The following is a 20,295-nucleotide window of genomic DNA, read 5'->3' as shown; positions in this document are numbered from 1 at the left end:
AAGCTGATCAGCAAATACTTTTGTTTGTATCAGTGTGAATTCTTATCTGTGGGACTCACCTGGATGCCCAAGAGCTCAGTTCCCATCTGAATTCATCGACTCTATTCCCGTTCTTGTAACTCGAACAGCTGGGCACTGTTGGGGAGCAATTCATTCCCCTATTTCAAGCCTCTGTTTTAAGGTAAGGAGAACTGGAGTTCCCTATCAGCCTGCACTGGTGACGAACAGCTTGGATAATGAACACAGATGAGACGCGCAACCTGAAGGGGGCTAATGTTATGCAAGGGAAATCCCACCCTCTACTAATCATCCACCTTTTAGCTCACTCAGAGTTTAGAGGCAAATCAGCAGCCCTTGCAAAGGAACAGCCTTTGATGGGAGAATGTAAAGTCACTGGTAATCCTCCTGTCACCTTGGTGTTTCACTGGTTGCTTTGTACTTACACGTTCCTTGCTATATAGTGACCTCGCAAACAAAGTCAGCACTCCATGGCAATCTTGTTCAAAAAGTACATATATTTAATAATGATAACAAATACATTTTTTCCCCTGGAATTTCCACTACTGTATTTCAATTAGTCCCTTACATGGTCACTGCGGTTTGACTGTACATAGCTACTGTCTAAGCTGGATACATGTTTATGTTTTAGCAGTGTAGTACTCATATATTCTCTATAAATATAATAAAAGATTTAACATTTCTGTTTTCATTCTGATTCTTACATACATTTACTGGGTTTTCACAAAAAATACATGTCTCTTTCCTGCCTCCCCCAACCTTTTATTGGGTTCCAAATAAACCTGAGTTTGTAATTCAAGTCAGTATCTGCCATCAGGTACACGAGCCTGATGCACACACACGACGGTGTTTCAGTTGTCCCTGCTCACTAGCTTTGCAGCGCAAACGTGTTCTTAGTGTGAAAGAAAAGAAAATGGTTTGATGTTTTTAAACAAAAGGAAGAGATAAAATGGACCCCTGGGATACTTGGCTGTTTCATACAAATAGAAGATAGCAACTTTCAATCTCAAGACAAGCAAAAGTATTTCAGGGCTTTCTTAATAAGTGAGGATTTCTATGTATATAATTTTAGAGCTGCATTAAGTACCACAGAGGCGTGCGTCCTCACTACCCTGAAGAGTACAGTAGGAAGCACGCAGACTCCCCCGTACAACCTGACAGGCTGCTTTGAAGCCGAGGTGAAGGTCCCATCTGCAGGGATGAGCATTCATGCTCTGCTGGTTTTTCCAGCAAGCACTCAAAACACTGAACAGTCCAATTATCCATGCTGTTAGTATTTGGACTGATGACCTTTTTTTTTTTTTTGTGGAAAATGAGGAATATGCACTCAGCTATGGGCTCTGCTGGGGACCCTTTCACCGCCTCTGGTGGCCCCGCTCCCCTAGTCCTTCTGCACCTCATGAAACTGGAAGGAAAGCTTTTCAGACAAGGGAAACTCTCCATATTCATACAGAAACCAAAGCAGTGGGGCTCCAAAATCATTTGCAATAACACTGATAAAAATAGGACGTGGGTTCCTACTGATGCAAAATCCCTATATTCCAGTAAAGACCCCAATAAGAGGGCAATGATTCTGCTGCCCCATTTGTGGAATGGCGAGAGGTGGGTGGGCAGCAGTGGGGTACCCGGGGGGGGACTGGATTAGTACAAGCTTTGCTGAGATGTCCCGTATACACAAACACATATGCAAGCGCAGTACAGACGAAATAAAAGCATAGTCTTTGGCTAAACCTTCTAGTTTATAGGAAATGGTGAGAACACAAAAACAGAACCAAAAAATGTTGCCAACCTCTCAAATGTATCATTTACTTAGAAAAACAAGACCAGTATGCAGAACAAGTTGCCTTTTAAGAAACTTAATCTTCACAGCTCATAACAATACCAAATTTTTGGTAACCACTGCATTACCAATCTTGCAGTATAAAATGGCATTGGTACAGGTTCACATGTCCTTTATTAGTCTCTTTAATTCACTGCAGTCTCTCAGAAAAGCCTTCAGGTATGTCCAGTGCTGTGTTGCTGTAACAGGGGCTACTGCAATCCTGCACACAGGAGTGGAGCTAGTACAGCTACAAAAATTGGAGGTGACTGGGTTGTTTAAACACAGCGTGTTGCAATTGGGATTGCTGCCTAAAGCATCCACTTGCAAACCCATTACATGAAAGGAACGGGCCTTCAGTATGGTAAATTGAATCGCCATGGGATGTACCTTGTTTTAAAATAATTGTGTTTCTTCTGAATAACATCATTAAATCATTTTCCTTAGAAAAAAATGATTCCATTATTAGCTACTTTATTATTAACTAAGAGCTGCTTTGACTTTCAACATTCCCGCTTTTTCTAAATGTTTAGATCACCCATGTCTTTATTCAAGCTTCTACCAACTTTATCTTCTTGGCAGTGCTTTTTAGCAAGTTGATTTTGGAAACAGCATCTCGAGTTTTTCCACTTGTCGAGCCACGTGAGCAATACCTGTAAGAGCACAACATACAGTGTGGCACAGGCAGGTGGAGCACGGACAGTTTTACCACTAGTCCTGATGGGACCAGCGCTCATGGCACCACACCAATTACCTTGATGAATCAAATCATTAATGCTCGGCGTTCTTCCAACCTACTTACTGCAATACTAGATCACAGCAGTGAAAACACAGACTGACATGGCTCTTTCAAGACATGTTTTACTGTACAGTCAGATGTGAAATGCTAATATTTCTTAACAGCCCAAGCAAAGCCCTCTTCTTTCAGCTTTATTATGTAGGACAACCCCTTCCTTACAAGAAGATCTTTGACTTTCTACGCTGGACAACTGTAGTGTATTACGTAGCAACGGTAACATGCCTGTGGCTTTCCCCTCTTTTTAACAATTAAAAAGGCTAGGTCCCAGACAACAGCAGTACAAATCCTGGCCTGCCAGATTAACACTGGCCGCTGACGGCGTCTGCAGCATTGAAGGTGATCTGCGTGGGGCTCATCTGCTGCAGCTGAGGCATCCGTGCTTCCAGCGGCTTGTCGCTCACCGACTGCATCGTCTGGTTCCTCTTCCGCAGCATCTGTCCGATCCCCATCATGGGGAACCTGCCCCTGCTTTTAACACAGTTAGGGCTGCCCAGGGGGTTGTTGGAAAAGAGCTGAGTAGGGGACACAGCTTCTTCCTTTGTGGGATATGCTTTTTCCTCGTACGTGAAAGAGACTTGGGTGGGGTGGACGGGGGACGTACTTCCTGGCTGAAAAAGCGGGGAGAGTGTCCTTTCACTTGAGCTTTTGTAAGGGAAATTCATGGGCGAGCCTAAAACCTTGTACTGGTGGGAGGGGGAAACCTGGTCTGTTTGGTCCTCTCTGTCGACAGACTCGAAGGAGTGCACGATATTCAGGATGAGAGGAGAGTCCTTGGCCCGGCCCCCGGCCCGGGCTGGCTCCTGCTGTGGGGAATCCTGCCTCTTCAGGAGCCGTGGGGTCCTGGGCAGTGGCGGCTGGACCTCCAGGTACTCCAGGGAGCTGGACGTGACGCAGCCTGTCTTGGTCGCCACGGGCTCGTGGAAAGGGCTTAACCCGCCGGTGGAGTCTACAAAGCAACCAGAAAAGGAACCAGAAGAGCAAATGGCAATCAATGGCGCTACCTTCTCTGCCTTGTGGCAGACAGCATCAGACATCACCTCTAACAAATCTGCATGACAAATGCACCAGCTAAAACAAATGGTCTGAGGGATACACTCAATGCAGCACTGAGGAACCTGATCCTTGTTTGATACTCATGCTGTTGTTTCATGGGTAATTTATCTGCCACTTTCCTCAAATGCAGGAAGGGCACTTAAAGTGAGTAAGACAAGGACATGAAAAAGAAAACCACTGATGTCGTCAGCTGTTTGTAATAATTATATCCTCTAAGGCAATGTCTGAGAAATCTCACATTTCTCCCTTGCATGTTTTTAGCAAGGTCTGCGTACTGTATTCACTCACATACCTACAGACATAGGGAACAACAGTGAGTTAATTCCTAATGCCTCTACTTGCATTTTGGAACAAAATCTGTTCTTGGTTTCCCACATGTAAATACGGAGTAACTGCATTGGCCAGACTCAGGCTGTTACAGTTGGAACAGATTTGCTGCACTGACTTCAGCGAGAATCTTCCCCAAGCAAGGACCGAAAATAAATGGAACAATCTTTTCAGGATTTGGCCCAGTAATACAAAACAGCCCATGGAGAAGATCTACTCAGTTTCTACAGAATGTTGGCACTCACGCCAAGATAGTTGCAAGAAGAAAAAAAAAACACACCACATTTTGCTGCGTTTAGGAAAAGCTAGCCAAGGAGTCTGCTTTGCTAGATTCCCCCTGATGGAAAGAATAGCAGACTGGCAGTTCATCACTGTCCATGACTTCTCCCATCCTCACTCTGAGAGAACAGGGGATAGAAAGTTTCTGAGGTCTGCAGCCCTCGGGTCATAGCCACAAATCTCACGTGTATATCTTTTGAAAGGGATGGTCTTGGCAGAGGTTGAGATGTCAATAATGGGTGTATGGGATGAAATCACATGCATTGAGAATAGCTTGGGAAAGGCAGACCGGGTTTAATCTGACTAGTCTCTTTCCAAAACTGGTCAAAATTATTTGACAAGCATCAAAACACAGTTTCCATAAGCACAGAAATGCTCTAGTTGAGATCTGGGTGATTTTCAGGTTTTACATTAGTTCAAAAAAGCAAGGAGAAGCCTGGAGAGGAAAAGAATATCAACTGCTTATTGCCAGCTGTGCCACACTCCCAAAAGTAGTGGCAAATTCTGAAAAACAGATTCTTTTTCTTTTACTTTTTTTTTTTTTTAATTTTTCACAAAAAGTATGTCCTATTTGTGACCATCTCTACAGATTGCTGCTGCCTTACAGCAGAGGTGCCCGTGCTGCCCGATGAACACCATTTTGACACTTCACGTTGAAAGCATCAAATGGTAAGTTATGAAGGTATGAGAAAGGCAATGAAATCACCCAAATCCAAGGCTCTAAATAACCGCCTGACACCACAATTAACATTTTAAGTTACTGTATTTCTCCATGCTGGTCTTTAGTTACCCTCCCTTGTTCAACAGCCAGCTACGTCACCTTCCTGCTCCCCTCTACGTCCTGCCCACATATGCACTCCTGCAGCCCCATTTTCCCTGCTGACTGTTCTTTTCCCCTCCTCCTTTGTCCTGCCATCCTCAGAGCAGGTCCCACCCAGCACTCCCCAGGCTGCCTCCTTCCCTACATTATTTATGTTTTCTCTTCTACATCTGTCTCATCTTTTCCTGTTAATGTTTTTCTTCCTCCTTTCACTGCTTGAAATACACAATGGTAGGCAGTGCCTGCCACTTTTCCTCTTGGCTGCCCATCTCCCCTTCCTCCACCATCAGCTGCTGCCACTACTTCTCAAAGGTGGCCACAGGTACCAGCACTCTCCTCAGGGTCAGCAATTTCATTCTGTGCTGCCCCTTATTCCTCTCTGAGCAAAATGCATTTGTTGGCAGAAAGAAGCTTCCCTATCAGCTTTGGTTTGTCAGTGAGCAGCCCAGCACTGATCTGGGGTGGGTGTTGATGCTTTCAAAGTGCCAATGTGAAGTACAGATGATTTTGTACAAGCACATAAAAATAGGAAAAGATTTATTTATTTTTTTTAAATGCAGTGGAAATTCTGTCACATAAAAAAAAGAAGTAAAAGTGAGGATTCATGACTGCTGAACTTTGTCATGGTTTCCTCAGGATGTTTTGTTTAAAGTTTGACTACATTATTCCATCCCTGTTCACATCACCACCTCCAGAGCAGGCAGCAAACGCAAGCACACGACTATTTACTAACAACCATATGCCACGTAAGACACTCGTATTGGTACAGGCAGATCCATGCAAGCACATTCACGGGAAGGCACATGCGCACAGAGCCACGCTGGTATTTCTCTCACTGACCTTTCTCTGCACCTCCAGCCTTGGTAGCTTTTCGGTCCCTCAGCAGAGCCTTGGTGTTCTGTATCTGTGAGATAAGACAGGAAGAAGGCTGTCTATATGAAACTGGACTTTTCTCAGCTTTCTTTGGGAGCTGACGGTGAAGAATCTCCCCTTTCTTTTCTTGCTCTTTGAGTTTTTTGTCCTTTAGGTTGTAAAACAAACAAGAACAATTTGGTTTACTTCAGGAAGTTTCAATGTCCTTCACCCCCCCAAGTTATAAGCACACCACTCACTGAAGTCATATTGAAAACAGTATCTTTACAAGGAACTTGTACAGGTTACTCAAAATAACTGCAGCTTCCACATCACATTTTCCTCTGACCCATTTGACATGGTGTCAGGGTTCCCATCTGCACTGACACACAGAGGAAAAGATGCTTTCAGAAAATTAAAGAAAAAGGACAGCTTTCTGTTCGGAGGTCATTTGTCCTAGGAGACCTCATTCAACCAAGTACATGAGGATTTGTGTTCTTTCAGATCTGAAATTTGCCTGCCCATTTAAACACAGAAAAAGGTCTTTGATTCCTGTTTATTGCACTTCCTCTGATATTTCAAAAGATGAGCTGCACAGCTTTAAAGAAGTTCAAACTTTCTGAGTCATTCATCTCCTCTCTGGGCAAGACCTTGAGGAACGTGGCCTTTGCTGTGCATCCACAGGCTCTGATTCTACGTGTGTGTTATGCTGTAAGGCAGCAACGAAGTTGGGATTGCAAACATGGAGATTTGAAAACATAATTTTGATGTCCAGTGATGACAGAGGGAAAACTGTACCCATGCTCCAGCTTTTGAAGAGTTGTTTTACAGTAAAAATTCATTGTTTCTTTTCAACAGGAATCACTAGGTTCTGTAAGCTGCGTAATACTCCTCATTGGCCACTGATTTCAGAGGCAGCCAAAGGTATTATTTTACTTCTAAAACTCAGGCATCAAATTTATGGCTTGCATTTTGCTGTCACTCAAAGACTTCAAGAAATTCCCACTTTTCTTGAACAAACTCGTGTGCTTTTTGGTTTTAAATGTGAATCTCAAAGAAGTGGGGCTTTTGTTTTGGTTGCTTTGAGGTTGTTTCTTTAGAGGGGCACCTGTGTGATGCAAAGGAATGTGCATAAATGCAAGAGAGGGAAATAAGGATGTATAATACATTTTGTTTGTCTGTTTCTTCCATTAAACACCCCTGGAAACATGTTAAGACACATAAGAGGAAAATCACTAGGCTGCACCCATTTTGATCACTGCCACATCAGACAGAACTGGGCACTGCGTAGATGGTGTCTGGGCACTGCTGGGCTCATTGATCTTTGACTTTTTGGAAGCTGTGGAGTCAGAAGGAAGAGCTTCAGGAAATCACAAACTAAGACTTTAGTCTTATTACAGAAGCTGTGACGTGACTGGGGAGAGAGAAAGAACCAGGGATCCTCTGGGAACTCCTTCCTGTCTTCCTCCCCTCCGTGTACTGCCACACACCCATTTTTTCCCCAGCCTTCTCTCCATATATCCCTTATTCACTCTGGTTTGTTTTCCTTTAGCCATCTAAAGCTGGCTAACTCTTCCACAGAAACAAACCAACACTTTTTGGAGCTGTCATCGCTTTCCTTGCGTTATATCTCCTTGTTCACCTGATGTCTTCCCCCTTGCCTTTAGAGGCTGTAGCCACGTCAGGCACGGAGCATTTATACCTCCCTGCCTGTGCTATGCCTGGAACAATGCAATGTCTGATCCGTCCCAGACGCTATCTTGGCGAGCACAGTCACTATTGATGACAATGAAATAATAACAACAGTAATAACAACAATAGCAGTAATAACAATAATGCTGTGTGAATAACAGACTATAACAATAAAGTCAGTGGGAGCTGTGCATTTAATTCCGAGCCCACCAAACTATTTTTTTCTTTCAAGGATGTAAAACTCTGCTGCCAAGTTCAGCAGAGACTGGGTTCTACCAACTATCCTTGTTTTTAAAGGTACTTGTGAGGATGAGACCAAGTGGTGAGTATATAAAGCCTACAGGAGCCAATCACAATTGTTTAAGGGCTTTTTGCTATTTTGGATAGGTGAGGAAAGAATTTGCATTTTGGCTGCTGCAGCATCTGTCAGAATGCAGGACGTTGCAGCGCTGCGATCATTTTAGGCTAATGGTACGAGAGCCAAGCCAGAACTCCTCACCGCTCTCCTCTCAAACACATGCCACGTGCCCCTGGCTTTGCTTTCACACTGCTGTAATGTTTTATAAGCAGCAGTAACACAGTTGTACCATACAATTAAAGCGCCGATGAAAAAGCAAATCCACGCATCCGGCATTAGCAATGAATTACTTTACCCTGGATGAATGTTGTAAATAGCCTTATTTTTAAAATTTACCAAGACTGCTTCTCTTTGATGATAGTGGTGGGAGGGGAAATGGCCAAAATCCTAAACTCCCAAGGTGCCGTGTGCTATTATATTTTAAAAAGGAAAGGAAGTGTTCCTTCAGGGGAGTTATAAAAGTTCACTCCTCACCGTGCTGTACGCAGTCGTGCAATGGCCTGCTGTTGCACAATGAAAGAGTTGTGCCGGTATGTTATACTTGAATAGGTTCGGCATTACATCAGCCTCTGCTATTTCCTGTCCTGACCTCGACCCTAAAATCTATCCTAGTCCCGGCAACGAACTTGGAAGGAAGATAATGAGTATTTGCCTTGGCTTTGCCTAATATTGTGATAGGACAACGACACGAGTTCTTATAATTACAAATTCCTCCAGCCTAAGCCCACCAGCTACTCAGAGGGCAGCAGAAACCGCCAGTACCGGTCCCCTGGCTTTGCTGCAGGGATGACTGCTCATCACCTGAGCTGTCTGCAACCAAAAAGAGGCAGACAGACGGCTGTCTCTCTCCATACTCCTATACTGCCCCAGTGCCCTGAGTGCTCAAGTGAAGCCAGCCTGCAAAAACACCCGTCTGCTTAGCCCTGACAGCACTTATCTGCACTCTCAGCCCCAGCACACCACTGCTACCATGCCAATTTGGGAAAAGAGGGTCTGGGCATGTCTGCTGCATGCATGCTGTGCTGCCTGCCCCAGCCACAGACAGTGCTGCTGGCAAGCAGCCCCTGACCCCCAGGAAAGTCCTCATTTCACATGGCGGGAGTGAAATGGGAGAAATTCAGTCAGCTGCTTCTGCTGAACCCGACCACCTCTCTCCATGGCATTTCCATGGCAACACACAGCGATGCTTCCTTTGCATTATCTGCCCAGGGACCAATACCTCCCAGTCCCAGTCTGGAAACAGGGGATGGGTAAGGGGACCCTACCTACAGCCCACAAATTTGTCCGAGCTTATGAATTCTGCATCTCTGGGTCCCAAAGGCAACCACTGATCCCAGCAGCACAATTCAGACACTTCCATGGCTGGGTTCCCACCCCCTGAAGGCATTTTTGAAGAAATGTCTCCCACAATTACAAGTGGCAGGAGCATCTCAGGGTCTGTGTTCACCCAAGCGTGCTGTTTTAAATGTCCTGGTACAATCCCCCCATGTAAACACAGCTAAAGTGATATAAACATGTTTTATACCCAGCTATGCCCATGAAGAAAGATATTATACTGTATTATTACCACAGTGTCTGCGCTGCAATTGCTTCAAGATAACTATTTCAGGAAAGAAAGGACACCCCCTCATCCCCTAAATAGCTACACTGGGACTAACTGAACGCAGGAGAGGTTTTGGAGGGAGCCTTTATCCCTAACTGTGCATACAAACAAAACTGGGGTCATACAGTGACACCATCATTAGTTTTCAGTGATCCTTACAGAAGTCAAATATCAGCTCCCTTCCAGGGGTGCGGGGAATACAGGAAGAGCACAAAAACAGAGCATGCATTTCTCTCCTGGCTATGTGCAGGTGCCCAGGCAAGCCTTGCTGCAGAATTGCCTGTATGTGGCGTGGATGCAGACACAGTGAGCCAGCCATGCAAGTTAACTGCCACAGAGTGTTTTGAAATACAGTATTCATCGAGCCTACCCACTGCTGACACACGTTAAGTGAGGTGGTTCTGATTTATGTAAGGAAAGAATGAGAAGTACTTTGCCCTGATATTTCCATCTGGCTTGCAATTCAGCTTTTCTATGAAATTTGCAAGCAGTCTCTAAAATAAACAAACTCAGCCATAATACAAATCTGTCCCTGCAATTAGATCATCAATCCAACACTGGAGAGTAGCTTTTGAAACAGGTAAACTCTTCAGGAATACTGCTATTTATGTTGTTAGATAGGACTTGCACAGTTCATGCAACCCTTGTAATTTTAGTGCTTGGCAAAGAAACAGACAAAGAAGAGAAATCCATACAGAAGAAGCTTCCTATTATCTATTATGGATTCCTCTAATAAATTACTTCCTCTATTGCAGGAAAAAAGACTGGAGACAAACAGAGTGAAAGGTGATTTGGTTAAATCTTTTCTCTGGCCAAGGGAAGTGTGTCACAACACAGTGAGCTAGTTCTGCATCAGTTCTGCTGAAAAGCTTTTCACCCAGATAGAGTTTTGTACTAATACAGTTTTACATTTTCTAGTAGTCAAGTCAGGACATTGCACTCTGCTGTGCAGATTTATGGCAAGTCACCGGGGAGAGGGAACCCTGGCAGTCACACAGCTCTCTGCCCTGCACCACCAAGGTCTTTAGACTCGAGGCAATGCAGTTAGAGTCTTCTTCAGCAACTTGCACATCATAATGAAACTAAGGTTCCCCCTGAAGAAGTTTGTGTTATTTTGCTAAATAGACCATTTAGTTTCCTCATGAAAGCTGAAAGTTGTCTTTAAACTTCGCCCTAAGGGGCTGCTATTTGTTCCTTCAAAAAGAAATTGAGAGAATTGCCCTGTGCAGCCAAGATCGCTGATCTTTTTTTCTTCACAGCTCCAGAAATTCATTGTCTTATCCCAACAGCTGGGGATCCTCAAATTCAGCCTGCTTTCAAAGTACCTTAAGAAGCTTTAATGAGCTTTACCTCATAGGAGTCTTTATTTGCCTTGTACTTTTCTATCTGGTATAGCTGGTTCTTGTGGCAAATGTTGTCCTGGCCTTCAGACTTCTGTGGAGAGAGAAGCACAGAAAATCAAAGTATATAAGATAATTAGAGAAAGCTAATGTTTAGCTACTGCTTAATGGACCATATCCACTCTTGGCGTTCAGCAGAGTCTCATCAGCTTACGGATGTGGTGAATTTGGTCCATTACATTTTAAATATCATTGATGGCATCATCGTTAAAACACGCTTGCTAAAAGAACTGAGAAGAGAAAAACTAAGGTGCTGTTGGGGATAATTTCTCAAAGAAACAAACGTTAAAAATAAAACTCCATACACAGAATTATAGAATGGGTTGAGTTGGAAGGGACCTTAAAGATCATCTAATTCCAACCCCTTCTAATAGACCAGGTTGCTCAAACAAAATACAGCCCACCCTACTGACTACGCAACTCATTCAGGAGCCTACAGACTCTTAACTTTTTAAGACTCCTCGCCAGACCACAGATAGCTGTGTGGAGAGATAGCCATGGGAAGAGAGACTGCAGCTTGCCTTGGTGCTCTTTGCCCATCCTAACAAATGGGCTCCCAGCTACATGAGCTGGACAGTTGTGCAGCACTAGCACTGTCACTGGATTTTAAGGAGAGCAGCACTAAAGAAGAGAAAAAATGACCTGGGAGAATGTTTGCAAAGTCAAGCAGGCCAAACTGCATACCACACTAGGCACAGCCTGCACAACAGCCTACCTTGGGGTGGCAACTGTACCATTAGTTTTCTATGGAAAGATCTTCAAAAACATGGAATCGTGAGACATCAAGCCTATAAGCAATTACCTCAGCAGCTTGGGGAATTATCATTGGAAATTATGCTTTTAGTATGAAGGAATAAAAATCCAGGCAATACCTTGAGAGCAGGGAATCTTTAAGCACTTTTTTACCCTCTCACCTGCTTGTCCAAAGAATCAACACCAAGCAGAACTTACCCTGAGGCTTGCCAAATAACGCTCCAGCTTCTTATTAAGCAGAAAGTAGATGGCAAGCGTGTGACTTGCCCTGTTTGAGAGCACAGTGTTGATGACATCGCTGTTCTTGTAGCCGAGCTTCTCAGTCATATGGAGCAGCACACTTTGACTGAGGTCCTCCAGGTGGATTCTGCAGAAAGAGAGGTGAAGCACATTGCTTGCACTGTCCTCCCAGTGACAGAGCCTTGCTAGCAATGGCAGAGAAGAAACCTGAAAGGCTCAGTAACATGGCTGTGATGAGAAAGGCAGACTACTTGGGAACCATGTGCACACTGTGGTAGCTGAACAAACCAAGCCAACCTATCACACCCTACCATGACATGAAATAGCACTGCGATGCCCAGGATGTCTCAGTTTGTCACCCTAGATCTGGCCAGTGAAGACTGTCAAGATCATCCACCCGGTTTTGAAGGAAAAGATGTAAAATCCAACTTAGGTGGCTACATTTTCCTTTCTGAAATTACTCTTTAAAAGACACCACAGTGTTCAGCTTCAACCCTCACCTTTTGCACAATATTTATGCACTAGGTAGCTAGAGCATTTCACCCCAGAGAAAGGTGACACACAGGGAGGGTTATTACAGCAGCTCCCAAAATGGTAAAACTGCTGCTATACTCATATTGGTTAGAAGCAGAAATACAACATGAGTTTATGGATGTACTTTTCTGTAAAGTCCATAATAGACTTAGCCAAGGCGAGAAGTGCAGTACAGGAGGCTGTGGAAATAGCAAAGCACTTTCACAGTGTAAGTTAAAAACAATTTTTCCAAAGAACTCTGCTCCTGTTTAGACACCTAAATATGCTGGCCAGATTCCCAGATGTACCTGTCAACTCCCATCCACCTCCAAAGAAATGCTGGATTTTGTCTGCTTTCTAAAGGATATTCTTTGCTCCCAATATCAAACCTAATATTTGGCTAAGGCAACTAATGGAAGCTTAGGTTATGAGTTTTTTACAACCTACTTTCCCCCCTCAAAAGGATAATTCTCTACCTTTCTCACCCCTGCTCTCCTATACCACTGTCCTGTACACCTGTGATGTGAGGAATGCCCAGAGAGCAGTCTGGGTCTGACATAAGGACTTAGACAAGATGAAAAACAGACTCTGGAAAATCTCAACTAACTGTTTTCCTTTATTCAGCATGCTAATGAAGATTCATTGTGCAGTTAAAAAAAAAAAAAAAAAAAAAAAAAAAAAAAAGCTTGAGTGTTTTTTTTTTTAAGTTCATAAGCAAAACTTATCTTGGCCATTGCACATTAAGGCATTTGGATGGCAAAAAGAATTCAAGCAGTTTCTACTCGAAATGCACAGCAAAATGGGAAATATTTGCTTGCCTATTTAACAAAAACAAGCTCATAAAAAGCCTGAGAAATTATTTGCCTGAAAATGCATTTTCTGCTGTTCTTCTACCTTATCTTCATGTTCTCCCCTTTCCTACAGTGTTGCTGCCTTGGAAACAATGGTGGTTACCTTAAAATGGTAGAAGAGAACTGCAAGAACAGAACAGTTTCTTGCTTGTGCTATAAAAAGCATGATTAAGAAAGAAAGTGATTCCTAGCATATTTGGTAGTTGATTTTTCAGAACAGATAATATCTTACCCACATTTGCACACTAACAGAAACTTGAAGAAACCCTATTGAAGCTGACTCTAGAGGTCCTTTTGGAGGCAATCAAAAGGAGGCAAATTATGTCTTTTAAATATTTCAAACTTTACAGCATTTTCCCAATAACGCTTTAGTAAAGCTCTACAAATTCTAGGTAGGTCAAGCTTTGGGCAGAAACTAATTAAGCTAATTATTTTGTATCAATTTAAAAATAAAGAAATAATATCAAAAAAAAAAAAAAAAAAAGGAAAGGAAAGACAGAATCATGATAGCTTTTATCCTTTACAGGTTCACTGACTTCATCATAAAACCTGTGTTCTGAAAGAAGTAGTTATTTTTCTCTTATTTTCAAATAGAAAAAATAAGAAAAAATATGCAACGAGAGAAAAAAAATGTAGCTGATTTATTTAATAGCAAAGGGTACCTCTTCACATTGATACTCCCTTTAAAAGTGCTTACAATAAGTAAGGATTATGATCATCACTGTATCCACATATATTCATGAGCAAACATGCTCTCTCTATAGTTCAGTATTGCATTTTCTTCCATTCTTACATTTCATTTGCCTGCTGTTAGGAGGGGATGATTAATGGGCACTCCATAAACAGCACTGCACAGCTTTTCTACCTAATAGAGGTTGGCCACTCTCCTAAATCTCCGACCTAATTGGACTAGAGAGTAAGCTCTAAAGTGACACCTCCACCACAGCCTGTCTGTCTAAGGGCTGATAATTTCAAGCTAACCAAGTCATGAAACCAAGGCATGAAAATGTACCTACAAACTCAAAAGATTTCTGAAATCACATTTAAGCCATATTTCTTTTTTTCCTCTTCTGCAGATAAGACACACGCAGCAAGAGAATTAAATCACCCATACAGCTCTCAGTTACACTTACATTCACTTACCAGATGCCACGTTTAGCAGATTGATTAGGCTCATTATGACAGTGATTTCATTAGCTTAACAACTCATTCAGTTTACACTTGTTTTCCCTTTCTTTACCATACAATGTTCATATGTACAGTGCACTTCGGTACAGTCCAAAGCACCATGGAAACTCAGATTTCCTTTTGTTGCACAGCATACTACTCAGATTAACTCAATTGCCCTTAAATTTCAGGCAGTAATGTTGAGATAATGAGTCTGTCTGTTCTCTATCTTATTCCCTGCAAAACAATCATTCTTACGGGCCATTTTTATACTCTGTCCACGTACATCTGAGGATCGCATGCAGCCAGCCTCACAATTGCTTCAGTGGATGGCTCTAGTGATGGCACCCGTTGGAGAACAAGCATCCAAGCTGCTCAACAACTATCCAGCCATATTTTGAGAGTGAGAGACATTATTGTCCTCAGGCCAAAGAAATGCATAGTTGAAGCAATTCTCCACAAAGCAATACTTAAAACGCTAACTCAGGAAGGGAAATGCCTGCTGCTAAATGAGGGCACCTCAGCTGCCTATACATATAGAGGGGACATGGGTAGCAGACAGGACTGTGACCTGTAAGCCAGCTGACAGCAACAATGAAAGGAAAAGTCTCCAAAATTTCATGAAGGCTGTCGTGAGTTTTGGGACCCAATTTGATCTCCTGAGCTCAGTTGTGAGCAGTATCAAGCGCTTCAGCAGTAAGAGACTGGCACTGTAGGTGCCTGTCAACCCCACAAGGTTTGGACCTACAGCTATTCACCTGACTAGAAGGTGACCAGAGGGGAGGGCAGGTGGGGAGGCAGTTTTGTGGCCTCAAGTGAATGCTCAAGTGAATGCTCTGTTTGCATGGTCTGAGCTTGCCTAGGCACTGAGACTGTCAAGGCACTAACACAAAGAGGTGGCCTAGTTGATGAACATGAAATCATATTGGGTAGAGGACAATGGTTCAGGCATTCAGACAAAGAGAGGTTGTCACGCCCCTAGGTGTATGCTACATCAGGTACCTGGCACTTGAACAAACTTTAGAGTAGAAATTAGGCTCTTCTCTTAGGAACTTGTCTCTTAGTGAGTTAAGAATTAAATTTTGGGGCACTATCAAATTTTAAGCACCAAAATCAAGCTTTAAGTTGCTGTCTTTGCCTCAGCACTACTTTGGATCTTTGTCTGAGAGCTAGTAACTACCACAAGGAATCCTCCACAGATAATAGATTGTGTGTGCTGAAGGGCTTTGATGCAGGAAGGTTGTTTTGTCTGATCAAATAAAGACATACATTTCTAAGTGAGTTGCCTGAGGCTTTATTTACATTCATGGGAGAGAAACTCAGATCTCCTGGGCACAATGTCATCCTACTACAGAATCAAAAAGAAGTCAGATGAATCATTCTGTAAACTGTGCCCTTATTTCTCTCCATTGACTGTAAGGAGAGCCCACGTTGACTTGCTCATGTGAAGACTCTATACTGAGAGGTGTTGAAAGTCAAGCAAGATTATTTCTAACCAAAGTGGACCAGAAGTATTTTTCTTTCTTTGTTTCTTCTTTTTTCCTTTTTTTTTTTTTCTTTTTTCTTTTTTTCTTTAGACTGATATCTGACTAACCATGAGATTTGCTACCTGTTTGCATGTAGTCATGCATTTAGCATTGCACAGGTATTCAAGATCAACAACCAACAAATGAAGGTCATTTAACTCTGACCATTCTCACTACTGTTTGCATATTTACCTAATCCACGGAACCTGCCATATGTATCACAAATAGGTATAGCCTCTACTGGAAAAGTAGTATGGGTCTACTGACAAACAAGGAGAAGATCAGAACTGATAAACTATCTTCACAAACATCTATTCTAAGGCCTGCAGCCAATTAATCACCTGATCTGTACCCTGGACCACCCCCCAAATGCATCATATGCCAGCTTCTGATTTAAGGTTTGGTTTTGGTCATTTCAGGAAATACATATTCAATGGACAATCCAAAAAAAACCTTTAAGGATTGAGTCAGAAAAGCAATCCCAGAAAATGCAGTGGGACACTGTCACACAAATGAAACTGTTCACATTTTAACATCAGTACACACTGGCTGTTTTTTTCTGCTCTTTCACACAGTACCTGTTTGGATATGTTACATTAGGTGGTGCTCTCCCGGGGTAATTCTCATTAAGCCACCGATTTGCAAGTGCCTGCTGTATGTTTGGTCTCTTTGCAGGATCTGGCTCTAGCAGAGATCGTAGAAAGTTTACAGCCGCTGTGAAGAAATCAAGAAAAAACAAGAGCTATGTCATATGCTTTATGACTTAACACGGTAGTTGAGATGTTATGCTGTGTAGCCTGACCCCAGAATATACTAAAAATCAACTTTTTCCTTCTAGTATGCTCAAATGTCCTTGAGAAAAAGGAAAGCCTGATAAGAGATTAGTAACTAAAATAAACGGAGATTTATAGAGTCATAAAGGAGAGGAGAAAAAGAACTTTTTGTTTCAGAGCTTGTTTGAAGTTTCTGAGTATGCTAGTCAAAATTTTTGTCTGAGGACAGGAGACTGGAGTGAGATTAGAAGGAAATCACTCATACTCTGTTTAGAGTAGAAAGAGAGTGACTGGGAGTGAGTGGAGGGGAGGGAAGGGATGAAGAGCTGGGAGGGAAGACATGGAGAATTGGGTTTTCTGCCCCCGTTGACATGGGGAGAAATCCTCTTACAATTTCCATCTAAACTACAGTCAGGTGCAGGAGATTTTAGCAAAATTAAGAGTACAGTAAAATTAATGGACTTTATTCTGTTTTCAAATACCATAGCTTCAACTTTCAATGACATTCCATGACACCTTGGGATTTTCTTACGACAAGCCTCAAAAGTAATTTTCCAATATTTGTAAATAACGTGCTTCTTATATGGTTACGAACAATGAAATCAAGAGATTTGCTAAAAGACTCACAAGAAGTGAATATCTGAGCTGAAAATAAGCTCTATGTTAAATATTCCTGGTCTTTACTCCTTAAATTATCAAGATTAGATTTAGTTTATTAGCTACAAAACATTAAAGAGTTAGCTATGTCCTCTATCATTCTCTAAACAAAAGACAAAGAAACCTAATTCTGGGAAAACCAAAACCAGAATGAAACAGTCCAGTGGAGATGCTGAGTGCACCCTGAACAAAGTCAATGGCAAACAAAGGACACAAGTGATGGCTTCCAGCAGTTTTCTCCAACTCATATGGATGGCATTTTATAGGCTTTTTTCCACCTCATTCTGCAGTAGAGCTGCAGCTTCCCTCCCAGACTCTCCTGAGCGTCTTATCTATTTCCAGACCTTGGAGAGACCTTGTATGGAGACATTGGGCAGTAGCAGCACAGGACCACTGCTATGCTTTGCCTGAGGCTTGGTAGAGTTTCTGAGGACTGAAAAATTTAACCCTACTTCAAGTCTTTGGATTTAACAGCGGTGTTTTAGATTAAATAGAGTCTTGTGTTATGTAAAAGTTTTGCCAGAACTGCCTTGCTGATTAGGTATATGAAATGCACTGCTCCTCTCACGGACAGATCCTCTGCACAGACACAGCACCGCTGCCTTTTAAGAATAAAATTCTTTTCTGTGAGACTTCTTCATGTTTGCCTGGTTGTCTACCCAAGCATTCTCAGGTCTCCAAGCCCACCCACAGCAAGGGACAGGCTGGATGGGCTGATGTGCCAGAGCAGAGCAGCAGGAGAGGAAGGGAAGGTTTCTCATCAAATAAATCAAGGTTAGATGTGATAGGTGTTGACTCCTAGCAGCTTGGGTAACCTCTGTGTTCACCATCCTGCAACCATCAAACATCAGCCAGGGAAGGCCCTTAGAGGATATCTGTTTCAGTGCAGGCCTAGTGTTAAGAAGTTTATATTTGGAAGAGAGAGAGTTATGATTATGTATTTACCAGTTCAGCTAGGCATGAGCTTATTTTTTTTTCTAAGCTCTGTCTTCACAAATAGCTGATTTATGTGAGGTACTTCACTTTAAATCTTTCCCAACATTTTTGTTATTTTCCTATGACAGCAATATTGTGGAAACAGCAGGAAGAAACTACATCCAAGTTCATAAATCTCCTGGAAGCCGATGTTAGGACTGCTCCCTGCGTACCCTGAAAGCCCGCACGTCAACACATCTTGGGCGCAGACCCTTGTTATGGGAAACAATCGCCCCATTGTTCTGCCATTTGAGTTCCTCTCTTCCCAGTACTGCCCCGTTAGGAGCCGCATGCATCCCACGGGCTCAGAGCATGCTTCTCAGTGCAAAGCAATCCCTCCCCAAACCGACTGCCAACGCCCTCAGCCCCCAAATCAGCCAACGGCTCCTTAAAAACCTTGATTTTTTCCCCCCTTGTCAAAAGACAAAGTAAATGAGGTTTGTGAAGCATTACAAAGTGCAGCAGATTCAGAGCAGGAGAAACTGATTCCAGAGAGGGGAGCCTTCCAGGGAGATTCCCTCACCAACCGGTCCCAGGAGATGCAGTAGAAATTTTTAACAGCACCTTTGCTCACCTGAGCTGTTAGATGGTGTGAGGAAGACTGGGTCTTTTTCAGTTAGCCATGCAGCTGTAGGACAGCTAAATTAATCCCCCAGGAAACAAACACGAAGATAATGAATCGATTTTTGGACCCACTGCATCTGAAGCCGCTTTTCATGCTGAACCAAGTAGCTTCATGAACAAAGGACACTGTGAATTATCCCTCCAATGCTTCATTATGTGAGGGAATGTGAGGGCCTCATTTACAACGAACTCGAGGACAGCACTAATCTGATTAGCCAGTGACCTGCACTTGATGGAATTTTGTTTCCATGGTGTAACTTTGGGGCAAAGTTTGCTCTTTTGACAAATGACAGACCAGGACCATGAGAAAAACAACTCTCCCTTTAAACTTCCTTTAGCGTATTGAGTTCAGTAATGAACAGAAACACAGAGTGCTTCAGGTATGAACTACGAGACCTCTGCTACTTTCATTTGCTTTGACATGAACAAAACCAGCTTAGTGTCTTGTTTAGAGAATGCCATGCTTTGAGTGGGCCCTGGTTAAAATAGGTATACAGGTGCTGCTTACAAAACTGGCCAGAGAGAATGAAATAAGGTCATTTCACTTCACAAAGCCATAAGTAAGCTCAGAACTACAGATGTGGGCAGATGATTGCTTGCTGTTCTTAAGAATTTACACAGACCTCAGCTTGACAACACTGCCTCTTTACTCCTGACAGTGGTAACATCTAGCTGAGGTGCAGTAACTTCCCAGGACTGACTTGATCAATGGTTTGCAATTAATCTGTACTTCACAGAGGAAATATAAGTCATCAGATGATCCACATATTCCTGGAGTTTAAATGATCGACTTCTGAATGCTCATAAAAAGTGACACTTCATTTCTGCTCCAAAAGCATGGAATACGTGGCAACATGTGCAGTAGTTAGTGTCTGATAGGCTTTAAAAAGGGAATCACGAGAAAGTAACATCAGTTGATGCTACCTTTTAGACTCTCAGCTATGAAAGACATGGGTTTCTGTAACAAAAAAAGACATCAACCATGCAGAAAACTTATCAAGTAAAGGAGCTGAGGATCTAAAAAAAACCCTTTTTTTAGAGAGATTCTTCTAATCTCCACAGCACTTCTCTGTTCTAAAAGGAAGACCATAAACACACAGAAGCAGTACATTGAGAAAAAAAATAATGTGCGCAAGGTGAATACCAACTTCCTTAACAACTGAACTCAGCTCACGTAAAATCAATAATCAGATAGC

The 20,295-nt window shown here is 42.6% G+C and overlaps 1 protein-coding gene across 2 annotated transcripts in view; it reads right to left on the bottom strand.

Moving 5' to 3' along the window:
- Positions 1–501: 501 nt before the first annotated feature.
- Positions 502–20,295, bottom strand: part of HUNK (hormonally up-regulated Neu-associated kinase) — a 57,522-nt gene continuing 37,728 nt past the window's right edge. Inside the window, exons 6-10 of one of the 2 annotated variants that reach the window (XM_082763724.1) lie at positions 16,649–16,784; positions 11,972–12,140; positions 10,971–11,054; positions 5,956–6,136; positions 502–3,582 (exon numbers count right to left, since the gene is read on the bottom strand). In XM_082763724.1, coding sequence (XP_082619850.1) covers positions 2,936–3,582; positions 5,956–6,136; positions 10,971–11,054; positions 11,972–12,140; positions 16,649–16,784 — 1,217 coding nt within the window. In that variant the 3' untranslated portion in view covers positions 502–2,935. The remainder of the gene's footprint in view (positions 3,583–5,955; positions 6,137–10,970; positions 11,055–11,971; positions 12,141–16,648; positions 16,785–20,295) is intronic. The other variant, XM_082763725.1, reaches the window with a different exon arrangement.

Source organism: Aythya marila (assembly GCF_965140915.1).
Source record: "Aythya marila genome assembly, chromosome: 1".
Taxonomy (NCBI): domain Eukaryota; kingdom Metazoa; phylum Chordata; class Aves; order Anseriformes; family Anatidae; genus Aythya; species Aythya marila.
This window is presented reverse-complemented; position numbering and strand designations above follow the sequence as displayed.